The sequence below is a fragment of the Salmo trutta genome, chromosome 17, assembly GCF_901001165.1.
Source record: "Salmo trutta chromosome 17, fSalTru1.1, whole genome shotgun sequence".
In the NCBI taxonomy this organism is placed as follows: Eukaryota; Metazoa; Chordata; class Actinopteri; order Salmoniformes; family Salmonidae; genus Salmo; species Salmo trutta.
In genome coordinates this window covers 16,727,238-16,745,142 of record NC_042973.1, presented here as the reverse complement: position 1 = coordinate 16,745,142, position 17,905 = coordinate 16,727,238, and the positions used below count along the sequence as shown (strand labels likewise).

At 43.5% G+C, this 17,905-nt stretch overlaps 2 protein-coding genes across 9 annotated transcripts in view; one reads left to right on the top strand and one right to left on the bottom strand.

Moving 5' to 3' along the window:
• Positions 1-934: 934 nt before the first annotated feature.
• Positions 935-11,939, bottom strand: LOC115151724 (sphingosine 1-phosphate receptor 4). 2 transcript variants are annotated; one of them, XM_029695900.1, is made up of 3 exons: positions 11,845-11,939; positions 3,644-3,746; positions 935-2,867 (listed from the first exon to the last, which is right to left on the bottom strand). In XM_029695900.1, the coding sequence occupies exon 3, from the start codon at positions 2,680-2,682 to the stop codon at positions 1,474-1,476; it is 1,209 nt and encodes a 402-aa protein (XP_029551760.1). In that variant the 5' UTR covers positions 2,683-2,867; positions 3,644-3,746; positions 11,845-11,939; the 3' UTR covers positions 935-1,473. The 2 variants fall into 2 exon arrangements, with proteins under 2 accessions (XP_029551760.1, XP_029551761.1); XM_029695901.1 differs by lacking the exon at positions 11,845-11,939 and adding an exon at positions 10,503-10,578.
• Positions 11,217-17,905, top strand: part of LOC115151723 (unconventional myosin-IXb) — a 114,007-nt gene continuing 107,318 nt past the window's right edge. For all 7 annotated transcript variants that reach the window (XM_029695894.1, XM_029695893.1, XM_029695892.1 and 4 more), the window contains exon 1: positions 11,217-11,618. The gene's annotated coding sequence lies outside the window, so the exon portion shown is untranslated. The remainder of the gene's footprint in view (positions 11,619-17,905) is intronic.

The following is a 17,905-nucleotide window of genomic DNA, read 5'->3' as shown; positions in this document are numbered from 1 at the left end:
TGAACCAGCAATATTAAAGCCTTCAACAAATGTTTATTCTTACAATGAAAAACTTTTTTGAAATAAAATGTACTGTGACCATCAAAAAAATGAATAAAACTCTACAGTTGTGTACAATACATACACTATATATACAAAAGTATGTGGACACGCCTTCAAATTAGTGGATTTGGCTATTTCAGCCACACCCGTTCCTGACAGGTGTATAAAATCAAGCACACAGCCATGCAATCTCCATAGACAAACATTGGCAGTAGCATGGCCTTACTGAAGAGCTCAGTGACTTTCAACGTGGCACTGTCAAAGGATGCCACCTTTCCAAAAAGACAGTGCTAGAGCTGCCCCGGTCAACTATAAGTGCTGTTATTGTGAAATGGAAATTTCTAAGAGCAACAACGGCTCAGCCGCTAAGTGGTAGGCCACACAAGTCCACAGAATAGGACCACTGAGTGTTGAAGCGTGTAGCGTTTAAAAATCATCTGTCCTTGGTTGCAATACCTCACTACGAGTTCCAAACTGCCTCTGAAAGCAATGTCAGCACAAGAACTGTTCATCGGGAGCTTCATGAAATGGGTTTCCATGGCCGAGCAGCTGCACAAAAGCCTAAGATCACCACGCGCAATGCCAAGCAACAGGTCATCTTTTTTGAGGCTCAAACAGTGAAACAAAATAAAGCTTCTATAATGCTTCTTTTATAAGAAATCTTGAACAAAAGTTTTTTTTGTAATGCATAACATAAAATAAACCTTCATCAGCATGTGCTAGGTCCAGATCTGATGACAAGGCAAAAAAATGAACAAAACTAATAACAGAGAAAACCGTTAGCCTTGTATCAAAGCTGTATCATGGTTGTATTATGGCTGTATCAAGGCTGCATCTTCATAGTTGTATCAAGGCTGTAACTAGGCTGTATCAAGGCTGTATCATGGTTGTATCATGGTTGTATCATGGCTGTATCAAGGCTGTATCTTCAAAGTTGTATCATGGCTGTATCATGGCTGTATCACGGTTGCATCATGGTTGTGGACATCATGGTTGTATCATGGCTGTATGTAGGCTGTATCTTCATAGTTGTATCATGGTTGTATCAAGGCTGTATCAAGGCTGTATCTTCATAGTTGTATCATGGCTGTATCATGGCTGTATCACGGTTGCATCATGGTTGTATCATGGCTGTATGTAGGCTGTATCTTCATAGTCTTCAAGGCTGTTTCTTTATAGTTTCATCATGGCTGTATCATGGCTGTATCATGGTTGTATCTAGGCTGTAACAAGACTGTATCTTCATAGTTGTATCATGGTTGTGCCAATGAGATACATTTTCTACTGCCCTGTTTTGAAAAATGCTAGCCTTGGGCTAGCGGGCTTTTTCTAAATTCCAACACCCGCACACAGACCCACACCCACCACACACACACACACAAAGAGAGCTCTCTTTTGCATCTACGCCTGCCCCAGGCAGCCCTTTGTGGTCTAACCGCTCGACACAGACAGGCAGCTGGTGGTGGAGCTGAGGCGGCGGCTCTTCTTGGGGGCCTTGGGTGCAGGCGGGGGGCTGATACTGAAACTCCTGACCTTATTGAAACTGTTCCTCAGGCTACTATGCCTGGTGCTCCCCGTGCTGCTGGTCTCCTTGGACACGAAGGCATCAGGGTGACAGAGGCCTGCCCTGAGGCAGCAGCAGCACAGCAGCCCTGCGATGGCCTTCCTCAGCTCTGTGCTGCCCAGGGCATAGATGACAGGGTTCAGAGCAGAGTTGAGCACGGCCAGAGCAATGACCCAGTCGGCACTGAAGAGCGGCGCGCACTGCCGCGACACACAGAAAAAATCCAGCAGCAGCAGGGCGAACAGAGGGCCCCAGCACATGATGAACACACCCACGATGGAGATTACCGTCTTCAGGAGCCCCAGGGATCGCTTGCGGCTGCGCTGGGATCCCACCTTGGCGCTGCTGCGGACGTGGCAGTAGATGGCACCGTAGAGCACGCCAATGGCCAGCAGGATGAGGGAGAAGATGAGCAGAGAGAAGAAGATGTAGCTCTTGGAGTAGAGTGGCAGCAGGGTGGAGCAGCTCTCCAGGCTGCACACGCAGTTCCATCCCAGCAAGGGGAGGAAGCCGATGGCGAAGGCTAGGATCCAGCACAGCGCCACCAGACCGTAGATACGACATGTCTTCCTGGCTGACTTTTGGTGCAGCGGCTTCATCATAGCGGTATAGCGCTCCACTGCTATCAGCAGCAGGCTGAAGATAGAGGCAGCCAAGGCCACAAACATCACCCCTTCCCTGAACAGCCACAGAGCTGGGCTCAGTCTGAACGTCTGGCTGCCAGACATGCAGATGTTGACCACGTAGGCCGCCCCGGCCAGCAAGTCACTCAGGGTGATGTTGGCGATGCACACGTAGACCCAGCGGTGGCTGTTGCGGATCCTGGAGAGCACGGCCACCAGGACCAGCAGGTTCTCCAAGATGATGAGGATGCTGATGAAGAGGGAGAGGGTCGCGCCCAAGCTCAGGCCACCTTGGCGGGGCCCGCGGTGCTGCAGGCGCCCTGTGTGGTTGTAGTGCTCCAGGATCACATTGTTGCTAATACTGCTTCTACTGCTATTGTTGGTGATGTTGCTACTCCAGAGGTACAGGTAGGGGCAGGAGGTTGAGGAGCTCAGGGAGGACAGGGCATCCATGGCTGGGTTGTGAAGAGCTTGATTGGGCTGTGCTGGGTTCGACTGGGCTTGGCAGGTCAGAAAATAGCTGGATTGGGCTGGACAAGGCAAGACTTGGATGCGTGTAGAACTCCTGCAGTAGGCTCAAGGCTCAGACTCAGGCTAACACACTCTCTCCAGTGGAGCTCTGCTGTCTCACAACCAACCTAGGAAACACAGGGAGATATTTGATATGAAAAGATGTGTGATAAGCGATAATAGTGAGGTACAAGCTGTTTATAGCGCATGAACTGCAGGTAATGAAAATAATATATTTTGTGGAAAAAAACAGGAAAAAAACTATTTTCAGAAAATGAGGTAAGAATTTGTCAGTTTACCAGACCTAGGTTTTTATTGTAAAACTGCATGCCTCCACTAGCATGCGTTAGGGCCATTTATACCTCTACGGTGCCATTTAAATCTCTCTGTACCATTTAAACCACACTGTGGTTAGCTGGGAGGAGCAGCCAGCTGCAGCCAGGAAGGGGATTTAAGTTCAATCTGCACGTGAAGTCAACATCTTTGAAAGTCGTAAAACTGCTATATTAAAATTCCTATTATTAGTGATAATTGAAAAACTGTGTTCCACTCTGGAGTGAAATAAAGAGTACCACATTATATTTATATTTTTTCTTCATTTTTAGATTTTATAAAACAATTTCCCTTTAAATTCCCAGATTTTTCCTTTTTTGCTAAATTTGTGTTAGAATTTGTTACACGTGAGCAAAAGCTTACATGGCCACAAATGCCTTGCAAATGTATGGCTACAGTTACATGTAATATATGTAACCATGCACCTGGCTCTCCATTCCAAGTTTTCTTTCTCCTCTAAAATCACTATCTAATTGTATCATTTCATATGAATAACACATGAAGTGAAGAGAAGTTGTGTATAATTTAGATTTTAACAAAATAAACAGTTGTTACTTAATGTGTTACTTACATGTGCAGAGATACTGTTGGTAGTGATGCTGTGTGGAAGGCCATCCCCTGAGTGGGCTGATAGAACACATCTGCACTACTCTATTGAAGAGACGAGGAAGGAACTTATGGTACCACACCCATAAGGACCAACACACACACACACACACACACACACACACACACACACACACACACACACACACACACACACACACACACGATGCAAGAGGTTATTGACACTGATGAGCTGTTTCATCACTGCTCAAGAGAAAACACACTAATTGTGAAATGCTTTAGAACGTGAACATTCAGATGGATGCCATCAATCAATGTGTGAATTGATCATTTGATATGGGCTAATCCACACTTCCATGAGGCCATCACAATACAGTTTTGTTGATTGTTTGCTGTAATTTTCCACATACTTAATCTCAATGACGGCAACACTTTTCCCAACACTTGAGCCATGTTTTGACCCCTGCAATACTTTAATCCTACTGCCCAAGTTACTCCATGATGATTACGGGAAGTGCCGTTCATAGTGTTTTCCTAATACATGTATGATTGGAGCAGGATGTTTTCAAGGATATGTTGCAAGATACTTTTTCTACTAGAAAGGCATCAACCCAGTGTTTTTACTCAATATTTCTCAGAAAGAAAAAAATGATCCTGACACGAAGAAAACAGGAACCTTCTGATCAGATGTGTTAAGGGGCCCCTCCCTTTGGTTCCCCTACTATAGATGTACAGCTATGGTTTCACACCTCACTTCACCCAGCTGTGACAGACCACAGTCCTGCCAACAATGACCTACTTGGCCTACTTACCACCCGGTGAGCCCCAACCACTTACCATAACTGACCAAAGTCAACATCACACACTCAGTAAAGAAAAATATCAGTACTGATAAAAAAACGTACTGCCAGTGATAAACGTTAAAGCACACTTCTTCCTTCAGAACAACTACTTGTTCCAGCTGAAACGTATCTGCAATCTCATGCTTAACTTGACTCATGGTGAGTCATTTAAGGAAAGTTTAAAGTTTGTATTGTCACATGCACAAGTACAGTGAAATGCCTTTCTTGCTCTTTCCCAACAATAAAGTAATCAATATCTGTAGTACTATAAAACATTTATAAAAAAGTAAAGTAGAACAAAAACACACAAGAAATAGAAATAAGAAGAACACAAGAAAGTAAGTAAGCTATATACAGGGTCAGTTCTAATACCATGTTTACAATGTGCAGTGATACTGGAGTGGGAGGGTTATATACTGTATATACAGTACAGGTGCATCAGGATATACACAAGAAAAACAACAAAAAAATGCAACATGCAACAATTTTTAAGATTTTACTGAGTTTACATTTCAAAAAAGGAAATCAGCCATTAAAATCATTCTAAATTCTCTGGCACCAGCTCTGGTGGACAATTCTGCAGTCAGCATGCCAACTGCACACTCACTCACAACTTGTGTTGTGTGACAAAACTGCACATTTTATAGTGACCAATTGTTGTTCACAGTACAAGGTGCACATGTGTAATGATCATGCTGTTTAATCAGCTTCTTGATATAACACACCTGTCAGGGGGATGGATTATCTTGGCAAAGGAGAAATACTTATTAACAGACATGTAAACAAATTTGTACATTTTTGAGAAATAAGCTTTTTGTGTGTATAGAGAATTTCTGGGATCTTTTATTTCAGCTTATTTCAACACTTTACATGTTGCATTTATATTTTTGCTCAGTATATGATAAACAAAGTATCAGCAGCGTATATGATGATTGTATGTGACTGTGTGTGCATGTGTGTGTACAGTCAGTATGAAAGTGTGTGCGTGTTATGTGTGTGTGAGAAAATGTTGTGAGTGTGTGTTGGAGTGTCAGTGTGAGTGTGTGTAAGTGAGTGTGCAGAGTGAGCGTTTGAGTGTGCAAAAATTAAATAGAAAGGTCAATGCAGATACTTGTTGCTCCGATTCCGCTTGCCGTGCAGAAGCAGAGAGAACAGTCTATATCTATGGTTTAGATGGCTGGAGGCTTTAACAATTTTCCGGGCCTTCCTTTCACAGCCTGATATACCATGCATTCGGAAAGTATTCAGACCCCTTGACTTCATGCACACTTTGGTACTTGACAGTCTTATTCTAAAATGTATTACATTGTTATTTTTCCCTCATCAATCTACACACAATACCCCATAATGACAAAGCAAAAACAGGTTTTTAGAAAAAATAAATATTCAGACCCTTTACTCAGTACTTTGTTGAAGCAACTTTGGCATCGAGTACAGCCTCAAGTCTTCTTGGGTATGATGCTGCAAGCTTGGCACACCTGTATTTGAGGAGTTTCTCCCATTATTCTCTGCAGATCCTCTCAAGCTCTGTCAGGTTGGATGGGGAGCGTTTGCTGCACAGCTATCTTCAGGTCTCTCCAGAAATGTTTGATCGGGTTCACGTCCGGGCTCTGGCTTTGCCACTCAAGAACATTCAGAGGCTTTTCTCAAAGCCACTCCTGCTTTGTCTTGGCTGTGTGCTTAGGGTTGTTGTCCTGTTGGAAGATGAACGTTTGCCCCAGTCTGAGGTCCTGAGCACTTGAGCAAGTTTTCATCAAGGATCTCTCTATACTTTGCTCTGTTCATCTTTCCCTCGATCCTGACTAGTCTCCCAGTCCCTGGCGCAGAACCCCCCCACCCACAGCATTAAGCTGCCACCACCATGGTTCACCATAGAGATGGTGCCAGATTTCCTCCAGATGTGATGCTTGGCATTCAGGCCAAAGAGTTCATTCTTGGTTTCATCAGACCAGAGAATCTTGTGTCTCATGGTAAGAGAACTTTAGGTGCCTTTTGGCAAACACCAAGCTAGATGTCATGTGCCTTTTACTGAGGAGTGGCTTCCGTCTGGCCACTCTACCATAAAGGCCTGATTGGTGGAGTGCTGCAGAGATGGTTGTCCTTCTGGAAGGTTCTCCCATCTGGAGCTCTGTCAGAGTGACCAAGGCCCTTCTTCCCCGATTGCTCAGTTTGGCCGGGAGGCCAGCTCTAGGAAGAGTTTTGGTGGTTCCAAACTTCTTCCATTTAAGAATGATGGAGGCCACTGTGTTCTTGGGGACCTTCAATGCTGCAGAATTGTTTTTGTACCCTTCCCCAGATCTGTGCCTCGACAAAACCCTGTCTCGGAGCTCTACGGACAATTCCTTTGACCTCATGCCTTGGTTTTGTCACATCCTGACCCTAGTAAGATGTAATTTCCTATAGTAGAGTAGGGCAGGGCGTGACAGGGGGTGTTTTGGGTTGTTCTATGTTTTCTATTTCTATGTTGGGATTGTTTGGGTTGATCTCTAATTGGAGGCAGCTGATCCTCGTTGCCTCTGATTAGAGATCATATTTAAGTAGGGGTTTTTCTCTTCCTGTTTTGTGGGTTATTATCTTTTGAGTAGTGTTGGTTTCTCTCTGCGTAACGGTTTGTTGTTTTTGTATATTCAGTTATTTAGTGTATTGCATTATGTTTCACGAATAAATAAAATGTGGAACTACAAACACGCTGCAACTTGGTCCGCTCCTTCAGACAACCGTGACAGGTTTTTGTTCTGACATGCACTGTCAACTGTGGGACCTTAAATAGACAGGTGTGTTCCTTTCCAAATCATGTCCAATCAATTGAACTTTCCACAGGTGGACTCCAATCAAGTTGTAGAAACATCTCAAGGATGATCAATGGAAACAGGATGCACCTGAGCTCAATTTCAGATCTCATAGCAAAGGGTGTGAATACTTATGTAAAGAATGTTTTGTTTCTAGTTTTTAATACATTTGCAAAAATGTCTAAAAAACAATTTTCGCTTTATCATTATGGGGTATTGTGTGTAGATTGATGAGGGGGAAAAAATATTTAATACATTTTAGAATAAGGCTGTCACACAACAAAATGTGGAAAACGTCAAGGGGCCTGAATACTTTCCGAATGCACTGTAGAGGTACTAGATAGTAGGGAGCTCTGCCCCAGTGATGTACTGGGCTTTCTGCACCATCCTCTGTAGGGCCATACGATTGAGGGCAGTGCAGTTGCCATACCAAGCAGTGATGCAGCCAGTCAAGATGCTCTCAATGGTGCAGCTGTAGAACCTTTAGAGGATTTGAAGGCCCATGCCCAAGTGGATTGATTTAGATCTACACATTCTCGTTTAATGAATCACCTCTCATTTAAATGACCTTTCTGCCACTGAATAATGCAAATAACAAACCCAATGGCCAATTAGCTGAATAAATATTTAGATCTCACCTGTCTTTGGGGCAGCCACGCAAACAATGAAAACACTGTCATAGTAAAGTTAGTTTTAATCTACCTAGTTTTACCTACATTTCAGGGTAATAAGGCATATACTCCCTGACGGAGTAAAAAAAAAATCACAACATCTAATTTTTCAATAAGGCTGTAGTGAAATCTTGCATGCTTCAATAATCTTCTAGTAAAATAGGTGATACATATGAACCTTTTCTCAATCAAGTGATGCTACAGAGGCAGTATCGGTTTGTGGGCCTGAAAAAACGGTCCAGAAAAGATAACAGAAAACAACCGCATCCTTGGGTGTCAACACCCATAACTGTTGAAAACGCCCTTTCTCTGAAAATTCAACTAAAACCACAATGTGCATAGCGTAGACTACAAGGAAATGGAAACTATGAAGTTGTTTACATTCCTTCCCCCAACATTCAGCAAGTTATGAAACCTTTTAATTTTTATATTTAAGTATGCACAATATGCCAAATAGAGTGGAAAAGTTGCCCTTAACCATAGATAGGCTACAGCAGAATAATGATATTTTTCCCTCTCCATAATGATTAAGGTTAGGATAAGATGTAGGGTAATCTGATACTAGATATTTTATGGTCTATGCTAGAACAAATTCTGCCTTAATTGAGCATGTATGTAAGTCACAGGTGCATATCAGTTGCTGACCTACTAATTGGGGCATTCAAGGTCAATACTACGTTAAATTATCAATGTGATTTTATAGCTTTACTTACAGTATAGCTAGTGCTTTTCCTCAAGAAATAAATCACATAACAGTTAGAATCATCTGCACATACACCTACAGTAAGTCAATTACTGATGACAACGGGCAAGTAGTCTATCCCACAGACTTCTAAACTCAGCAAAAAAAGAAACATCCTCTCACTGTAAACTGCATTTATTTTCAGCAAACTTAACATGTGTAAATATTTGTATGAACATAACAAGATTCAACAACTGAGACATAAACTGAACAAGTTCCACAGACATGTGACTAACAGAAATTGAATAATGTGTCCCTGAACAAAGGGGGGTCAAAAGTAACAGTATCTGGTGTGGCTACCAGCTGCATTAAGTACTGCAGTGCATCTCCTCCTCATGGACTGCACCAGATTTGCCAGTTCTTGCTGTGAGATGTTACCCCACTCTTCCACCAAGGCACCTGCAAGTTCCCGGACACATCTGGGGGGAATGACCCTGGCCCTCACCCTCCGATCCAACAGGTCCCAGACGTGCTCAATGGGATTGAGACCCGGGCTCTTCGCTGGCCAAGGCAGAACAATGACATTCCTGTCTTGCAGGAAATCACGCACAGAACAAGCAGTACGGCTGGTGGCATTGTCATGCTGGAGGGTCATGTCAAGGATGAGCCTGCAGGAAGGGTACCACATGAGGGAGTAGGATGTCTTCCCTGTAACGCACAGCGTTGAGATTGAATGCAATGACAACAAGCTCAGTCCGATGATGCTGTGACACACCGCCCCAGACCATGACGGACCCGCCACCTCCAAATCGATCCTGCTCCAGAGTACACGCCTCGACGTAATGCTCATTCCTTCAACGATAAACGCAAATCCGACCATCACCCCTGGTGAGACAAAACCACGACCCGTCAGTGAAGGGCACTTTTTGCCATTCCTGTCACGTCCAGCGACAATGGGTTTGTGCCCATAGGCGACGTTGTTGCCAGTGATGTCTGGTGAGGACCTGCTTTACAACAGGCCTACAAGCCCTCAGTCCAGCCTCTCTCAGCCTATTGCGGACAGTCTGAGCACTGATGGAGGGATCAGTGCATCCACCTGACAGGTGTGGAATATCAACAAGCTGATTAAACAGCATGATCATGACACAGGTGCACTTGTGCTGGGGACAATAAAATGCCACTCTAAAATGTGCAGTTTTGTCACACAACACAATGGATGTCTCAAGTTTTGAGGGAGCGTGCAATTGGCATGCTGACTGCAGGAATATACACCAGGGCTGTAGCCAGAGAATGTAATGTTAATTTCTCTACCATAACGTCATTTTAGAGAATTCGGCAGTACGTCCAACCAGCCTCGCAACCGCAGACCACGAGTAACCACACCAGCCCAGGACCTCCACATCCAGCTTCTTCACCTGTGGGATTGTCTGAGACCAGCTAACCAGACAGCTGATGAAACTGAGGAGTATTTCTGTCTGTAATAAAGCCCTTTTGTGGGGAAAACGCATTCTGATTGGCTGGGCCTGTCTCCCTAGTGGGAACAAAAATATAAACGCAACATGCAACAATTTAAGATTTTACTGAGTTAGTAAAATCAGTCAATTTAAATAAATAAATTAGGCCCGAACATGACTGGGCAGGGGTGAAGCCATGGGTGGGCATAGGCCCACCCACGTGGGAGCCAGGCCCACCCATGGCTTCACCCCTAGTTCAATTGACTGATTTTACTATCTCAGTAAAATCTTAGAAATTGTTGCGTTTTATATTTTTGTTCAGTATAGTTGCTAGGCTAATGAATCAGACTATGATACCAGCTTCTACCAGACATACTCGGATATGTCAACAAAAAATGTAAACGTATAACTTGTAAAACACTTACCTTGGTTCTTTACCGGTAGTAAAATGCCTTTATTGCATGATGCTTTTCCGTTGCAGGTCTAAATGTTAGCACAGGTTACCAAAGATACTTTTAACTAAGTTTTAACATGTGATGTCACTGCACTAAACGTTTAAAGTGCATCACTAATCTAATATCTGTAGATGGCGCTGAGCAATTGCATGTTTGGTGGAACAGTGAGTTAGTTGCGTTGTATGGAATATCAAGATAGGCTAAAAGTACTTCTCCAATAGAAATCCCCGATCACACTTGTAGGCGATGTCATGGCGACGTTGACTAGCAAAGCTCATGCGTAGAAGCAGCACATTGGGTCTAACGATCCTCACGCGCCAAACTGCGCATGTGCAGGCTGTCAACTCAAAAGCACTCCTTAGATATAAAGTTGTTTTTTGACGAAAATAAAAAACGTGTCAGTTTGTCACTTTCCCGAGGTTGGAATAATAACATGTTCATCTACTTAAGACACTGGCTAGAATCTAGGTTGTGCCTTTAGATTTAAAGGTAACAACTTATAAATTATTTTTCAGTCCTCTTATTGACTTCTCAAACACCAAACCCTGTTTGGTCGGTTTCGCAAGCGTTCCCGGAAGTCTTGCGTTGAAGCGCCTCTGGGTTTAGAAACTCTTTGGAATATCACTTGCGTTTTTTTCTCAACTTTTTTTTCACGGCGCGGAGCCTCGAGCTTGCTAGAGAAAGGAAGTAGCTAGCAGCAAACCATAGAATCATTGTAGTCAACTCGCGAAGCCAGGCAGTAGACTTGAAATTATGTACGATTGAATTTATTTTCCCACATCAAGGTTACAGTATTTGGGTAAGATTGCCATTGCAAATAGGTATGCTACATTGTAGATAAATAACTTTGCGGCATGCTTCTAAACCGTTTTGTGATTAGCTACTATAAGCATATGTTTAGTGCTCGATTCTGAACGGCAACGTCCTTAGCTATGCTAACGTTAGCTGGAAGTATTTGGTTGGTTATCCAGTTTTGATTTCATCAAAAAGGGAACTACAAAAGAGTATTTCGGAATTATCTATCAGTTGTATGCGGGAAATACAATAAGGAGTGATCTCAGACAATGAGAAAAACAACTGAACAAGGTAAGATACATTATTAGAGTGCTTGTTTTGAACAAAAGTTTGTAAAGGAACAGATCATGAAAGCTGGGAAGCCGATATTAGCCAGAATTGTTGTACAGTATCCAAATAATTGTTGTAGGAGTTTTAGTGCGCAAAGTATCTTGACAGTCATCTTTTTTTCTCCATTATATTAGCTAACAGATATTTCACTGTTTACAGTTCACTGATGTCTGATAATTCTAGTTACCTTATTGTCTACGTCCTCTCCCAAATAGATACGAACGTATCATGTCACTCATTCAGAACTTGAAGCTGCCTAATTTTCTTCCTGTCCTGACGAATTGTGTTACAGCAGCAAGATATATATCCACTGACTGTATGGTTGACTTTGGAACGAGCAACATCACACTTAGAATGCTGAATAGCTTTAGAATGTTGCATTTTGATTCTTATTCCATTGCTATTCAGCCAGACAAGTTGGTTTTAAACTAAACAATACCCACATGTCACTTATACATTCTGATAACCAGTGGGGTGGGTATCATTTGTGGAACATTCCAACAGGAATCTGTTCCAAAAACGTTGTAAAGCACAAGGTTGCCAAGTGGTTGTTCCGCTGGATATCATAAGGTGAATACACCAATTTGTAAGTCGCTCTGGATAAGAGCGTCTGCTAAATGACTTAAATGTAAATGTAAACAACGCATACAAAGTAGCATGATCGATTCACCTAGCTAACTAGCTGACAAATAGGTATCAACTCACCACGTAGATTATTCTTAATATAAATATATATATATATATATATATATATATATATATATTTTAAGTTTACCAGAGTGAGGACAGACTTTTGGAAGGAACTTGGTGAGTGAAAAACTTTAAATAAATAGCCCACTCCCTACTCAGTATGCTATTCTGCCGCTATACAATGTGTTGTTTGTTGACAACCTTGTTATTTACAACGTTTTTGGAACAGATTCCTGTTGGAATGATCCACAAACTATACCCACACTAACCAGTGCTCGTGCTCATTGTCTGAGCGTACACATATATACAAACAAGCGTAGTCTACAGACTTTTTATTGCACAAATGGGACATTTTAGAGCAAAAAAGAGTAGGTGAGCCAAACTTCATAGTTAAAGAAATTTAGTCCCATGTTCTTTCACCTCCACCCAACCACATGTTGCCAAAATGCTCCACAGCACTGTAAGTACATGAATAATATATGAGCTGTGGAAAAACCTGTAACTGAAAAGACCAAATAAGAACAGTAAAATTAGGCGTAGGTTTAGCTGAAACGTCTGTCATTCTTGGTGTTGTTTCCAGTGTCAAATGTGGCAAGTCATTTCCTCCTGATGAAATAATGTATCTACACTTCCCTCTCTTGAGCTGCTCTGTTTGCCATATGTCTGCATTACTGGACCTAACCAATTCAACTACTTTGTTGAGAAATTCCTGTGCTGAACAAGATACAGCGGCCATTTCAGCCCCTAACTCTATCATAGTAAACGTGGTTGCGGAACAGGAAACATATCTAATAAATATAGACTTCCGTAGCTGACTCAAATGCCTTAGAATGCTAGTTACAGACATGACATACACTACCATTCAAAAGTTTAGGGTCACTCAGAAATGTCCTTGTTTTTGAAATAAAAGCAAATTATTTGTCCATTAAAATAACATCAGCCAGAGTTCTCTGTCCAGTGTCTGTTCTTTTACCCATCTTAATCTTTTTATTGGCCAGTCTGAGATATGGCTTTTTCTTTGCAACTCTGCCTAGAAGACCAGCATCAGAGTCGCCTCTTCACTGTTGAAGTTGAGGCTGGTGTTTTGAGGGTACTATTTAATGAAGCTGCCAGTTGAGGACTTGTGAGGTGTCTGTTTCTCAAACTAGACACTCTAATGTACTTGTCCTCTTGCTCAGTTGTACACCCGGGACTACCACTCCTCTTTCTATTCAAATCAAATCATAGTTTATTTGTCACGTGCTCCGAATACAACAGGTGTAGACCTTACAGTGAAATGCTTACTTACAGGCTATAACGAATAGTGCAAAAAAGGTATTAGGTGAACAATGGGTAAGTAAAAAGACAGTGGAAAAACAGTAGCGAGGCTACATACAGACACCGGTTAGTCAGGCTGATTGAGGTAGTATGTACATGTAGATATGGTTAAAGTAACTATGCTTATATGATGAACAGAGAGTAGCAGTAGCGTGAAGGGGTTGGTGGGTGGCAGGACACAATGCAGATAACTCGGTTAGCCAATGTGGGGGAGCACTGGTTAGTCAGGCTGATTGAGGTAGTATGTACATGAATGTATAGTTAAAGTGACTATGCATGTATGATAAACAGAGAGTAGCAGCAGCGTAAAAGAGGGGTTGGGGGGGGGCACACAATGCAAATAGTCCGGGTAGCCATTTGATTACCTGTTCAGGAGTCTTATAGCTTGGGGGTAAAATGGCGCAGGAAGAAATGGCAGCAGTTTTACGGGCGCCCAACCAATTGTGCTATTATGTGTATTTTTCGCGTTATTTGTAACTTATTTTGTACATAATGTTTCTGCAACCGTATCTTACAGCAAAAAAGAGCTTCTAGATATCAGGACAGCGATCACTCACCTCGGATTAGACAAAGATTTTTTCTTCAACAAGCAAGACGCACAGGACATTCTCCAAACACCCGACAGGGCCAACATCCCCGTTATTTGCAAGAGGAAGAAACGCAGGTACAGGGGACACAGAGCGGGATGCCTTGTGAGGACCCGCAGAAGGCGAGTGGGAAAGCTGCCGTTACCGTCCATATTACTCGCCAACGTGCAATCGTTGGACAATAAATTAGACGAGGTATGATCCACGAATATTCTACCGACGGGACATCAAAAACTGTAATATCCTATGTTAAACGGAATCGTGGCTGAATGACGACATGGATATTCAGCTAGTGGGATATACGCTGCACCGGCAAGATGGAACAGCACACTCCGGTAAGACGAGGGGGGCGGTCTGTGCATATTTGTAAACAACTGCTGGTGCACGAAATCTGAGGAAGTCTCTAGATTTTGCTCGCTTGAATTAGAGTATATTGTGATAAATTGCAGGCCACACTACTTGCCTACAGAGTTTTCAGCTATACTTTTCGTTGCTGTTTATTTACCACCACAGACAGATGCTGGCACTAAGACCGCACTCAGTCCGCTGTATAAGGAAATAAGCAAACAGGAAACCATTCACCCAGAGGCGGCACTCCTAGTGGCCGGAGACTTTAATGCAGGGAAACTTAAATCAGTTCTACCAAATGTCTATCACCATGTAAAATGTGCAACCAGAGGGAAAAAAATTCTAGATCACCTGTACTCCATACAAAGCTCACCCTCCATTTGGTAAATCCGACCACAACTCTATCCTCCTGATTCCTGCTTACAAGCAAAAATTAAAGCAGGAAGCACCAGTGACTCGGTCTATGAAAAAAGTGGTCAGATGAAGCAGATGCTAAACTACAGGACTGTTTTGTTATCACAGACTGGAACATGTTCCGGGATTCTTCTGATGGCATTGAGGAGTACACCACATCAGTCACTGGCTTTATCAATAAGTGCATCGAGGACGTCGTCCCCACAGTGACTGTAGGTACATACCCCAACCAGAAGCCCAGGATTACAGGCAACATTCGCACTGAGTTAAAGGGTAGAGCTGCCGCTTTCAAGGTGCAGAACTCTAACCCGGAAGCTTGCAAGAAATCCTGCTATACATATACCCGTAGTATATACTCTGTCTATGCACACTAGGTAAGACCTGGACGGACCATCCCTGTATTTTGGTTAGTGCGCCAGGTGGTGCTAGTTAGGTAAGTTGTGGGTAGGTAGTTAAGGTAGGAGAGGGGGCTTTGACATTTACTTTCGTTGCTTTGGTTCCGTTCAGCCCCCTTTCCCCAAATTTACCGTATGAAGGAATAATTTCCTAGTAAACAGTAAATTCTCTGCCTTTTGTCATCCTTACTCGCACCTACAGTCCCATACCTCTTTCACTCCACGGGGAGTTGAGTTGTAGCAGGGTGTTGCGTTCCCTCTTCCAAGAGGCGTACGTAACACCTTTGATGAACCATCAAACAGGCAAAGCGTTAATACAGGGCTAAGATTGAATCATATTACACCCGCCCCGACGCTCGTCTTATGTGGCAGGGCTTGCAAACTATTACAGACTACAAAGGGAAGCACAGCCGCGAGCTGCCCAGTGACACGAACCTAACAGATGAGCTAAATCACTTCTATGCTCGCTTCGAGGCAAGCAACACTGAGGCATGCATGAGAGCATCAGCTGTACCGGATGACTGTGTGATCATGCTCTCCGTAGCCGACGTGCATAAGACCCTTAAACAGGTCAACATTCACAAGGCTGCGGGGCCAGACGGATTACCAGGACGTGCGCTCCGAGCATGTGCTGACCAACTGGCAGGTGTCTTCACTGACATTTTCAACATGTCCCTGATTGAGTCTGTAATACCAACATGTTTCAAGCAGACCATCATAGTCCCTGTGCCCAAGAACACTAAGGCATCCTGCCCAAATGACTACAGACCCGTAGCACTCATGTCCGTAGCCATGAAATGCTTTGAAAGGCTGGTAATGGCTCACATCAACACCATTATCCCAGAAACCCTAGACCAACTCCAATTTGCATACCGCCCAAACAGATCCACAGATGATGCAATCTCTATTGCACTCCACGCTGCCCTTTCCCACCTGGACAAAAGGAACACTTATGTGAGAATGCTATTCATTGACTACAGCTCAGCGTTCAACACCATAGTACCCTCAAAGCTTATCACTAAGCTAAGGATCCTGGGACTAAACACCTCCCTCTGCAACTGGATCCTGGACTTCCTGACGGGCCGCCCCCAGGTGGTGAGGGTAGGTAGCAACACATCTGCCACGCTGATCCTCAACACTGGAGCTCCACAGGGGTGCGTGCTCAGTCCCCTCCTGTACTCTCTGTTCACCCACAACTGCATGGCCAGGCACGACTCCAATACCATCATTAAGTTTGCAGACGACACAACAGTGGTAGGCCTGATCACTGACAACGATGAGACAGCCTATAGGGAGGAGGTCAGAGACCTGGCCGGGTGGTGCCAGAATAACAACCTATCCCTCAACGTAACCAAGACTAAGGAGATTGTGGACTACAGGAAAAGGAGGACCGAGTACGCCCCCATTCTCATTGACGGGGCTGTAGTGGAGCAGGTTGAGAGCTTCAAGTTCCTTGGTGTCCACATCACCAAAAAACTAAAATGGTCCAAACACACCAAGACAGTTATGAAGAGGGCACGACAAAGCCTATTCCCCCTCAGGAAACTAAAAAGATTTGGCATGGGTCCTGAGATCCTCAAAAGGTTCTACAGCTGCAACATCGAGAGCATCCTGACTGGTTGCATCACTGCCTGGTACGGCAATTGCTCGGCCTCCGACCGCAAGGCACTACAGAGGGTAGTGTGTACGGCCCAGTACATCACTGGGGCTAAGCTGCCTGCCATCCAGGACCTCCACACCAGGTGGTGTCAGAGAAAGGCCCTAAAAATTGTCCAAGACCCCAGCCACCCCAGTCATAGACTGTTCTCTCTACTACCGCATGGCAAGCGGTACCGTAGTGCCAAGTCTAGGACAAAAGGCTTCTCAACAGTTTATTATAGTTTGAGCCAGTTTGCGCTGTTCTGTGAAGGGAGTAGTACACAGCGTTGTATGAGATCTTCAGTTTCTTGGCAATTACTCGCATGGAATAGCCTTAATTTCTCAGAACAAGAATAAACTGACGAGTTTCAGAAGAAAGTGCTTTGTTTCTGGCCATTTTGAGGCCATTTTTTTCTTCTCAAACTATAGCCTTATTGATGTTCATTTAGTATAGCCTACTTCATGGGATTGGGCTGCTTTCTCTCACAACCTTGAGTGTAGGCTTGTTGTCGTTTCATGTTTTTAATCATGCAGAAATACATGTTTATTTTTGGATAATGACTTTCAGAAGAGGTTTTAAGCGAAGTGATGTAGATGCGTGGGTAAGTCTAGTGAAGAGATGAGTGTGAAATCTGCCTGTGAACCATCTCTGGTTATCTTATCTCCCAAGCCCTTTCCTGAAGGTGTCTGTCTGAGTTTCTGATGATGACTCACGCCCTCACACAGCTACTTTGTGAAATTAGGTCAGAGAAAGTTTATTAAAGTAGGCCTATCCTAACATGATACATGTTCACTTTTTGAGCTTGGCTTAGTCGATTGAAACCATTCCGAATAATAGGCATTCATAGTAACACTTGGA

What these genes read in the sequence shown, in the direction of transcription:
- LOC115151724 (XM_029695900.1), bottom strand. Translation starts at nt 2,682, where the DNA reads ATGGATGCCCTGTCCTCCCTGAGCTCCTCAACCTCCTGCCCCTACCTG.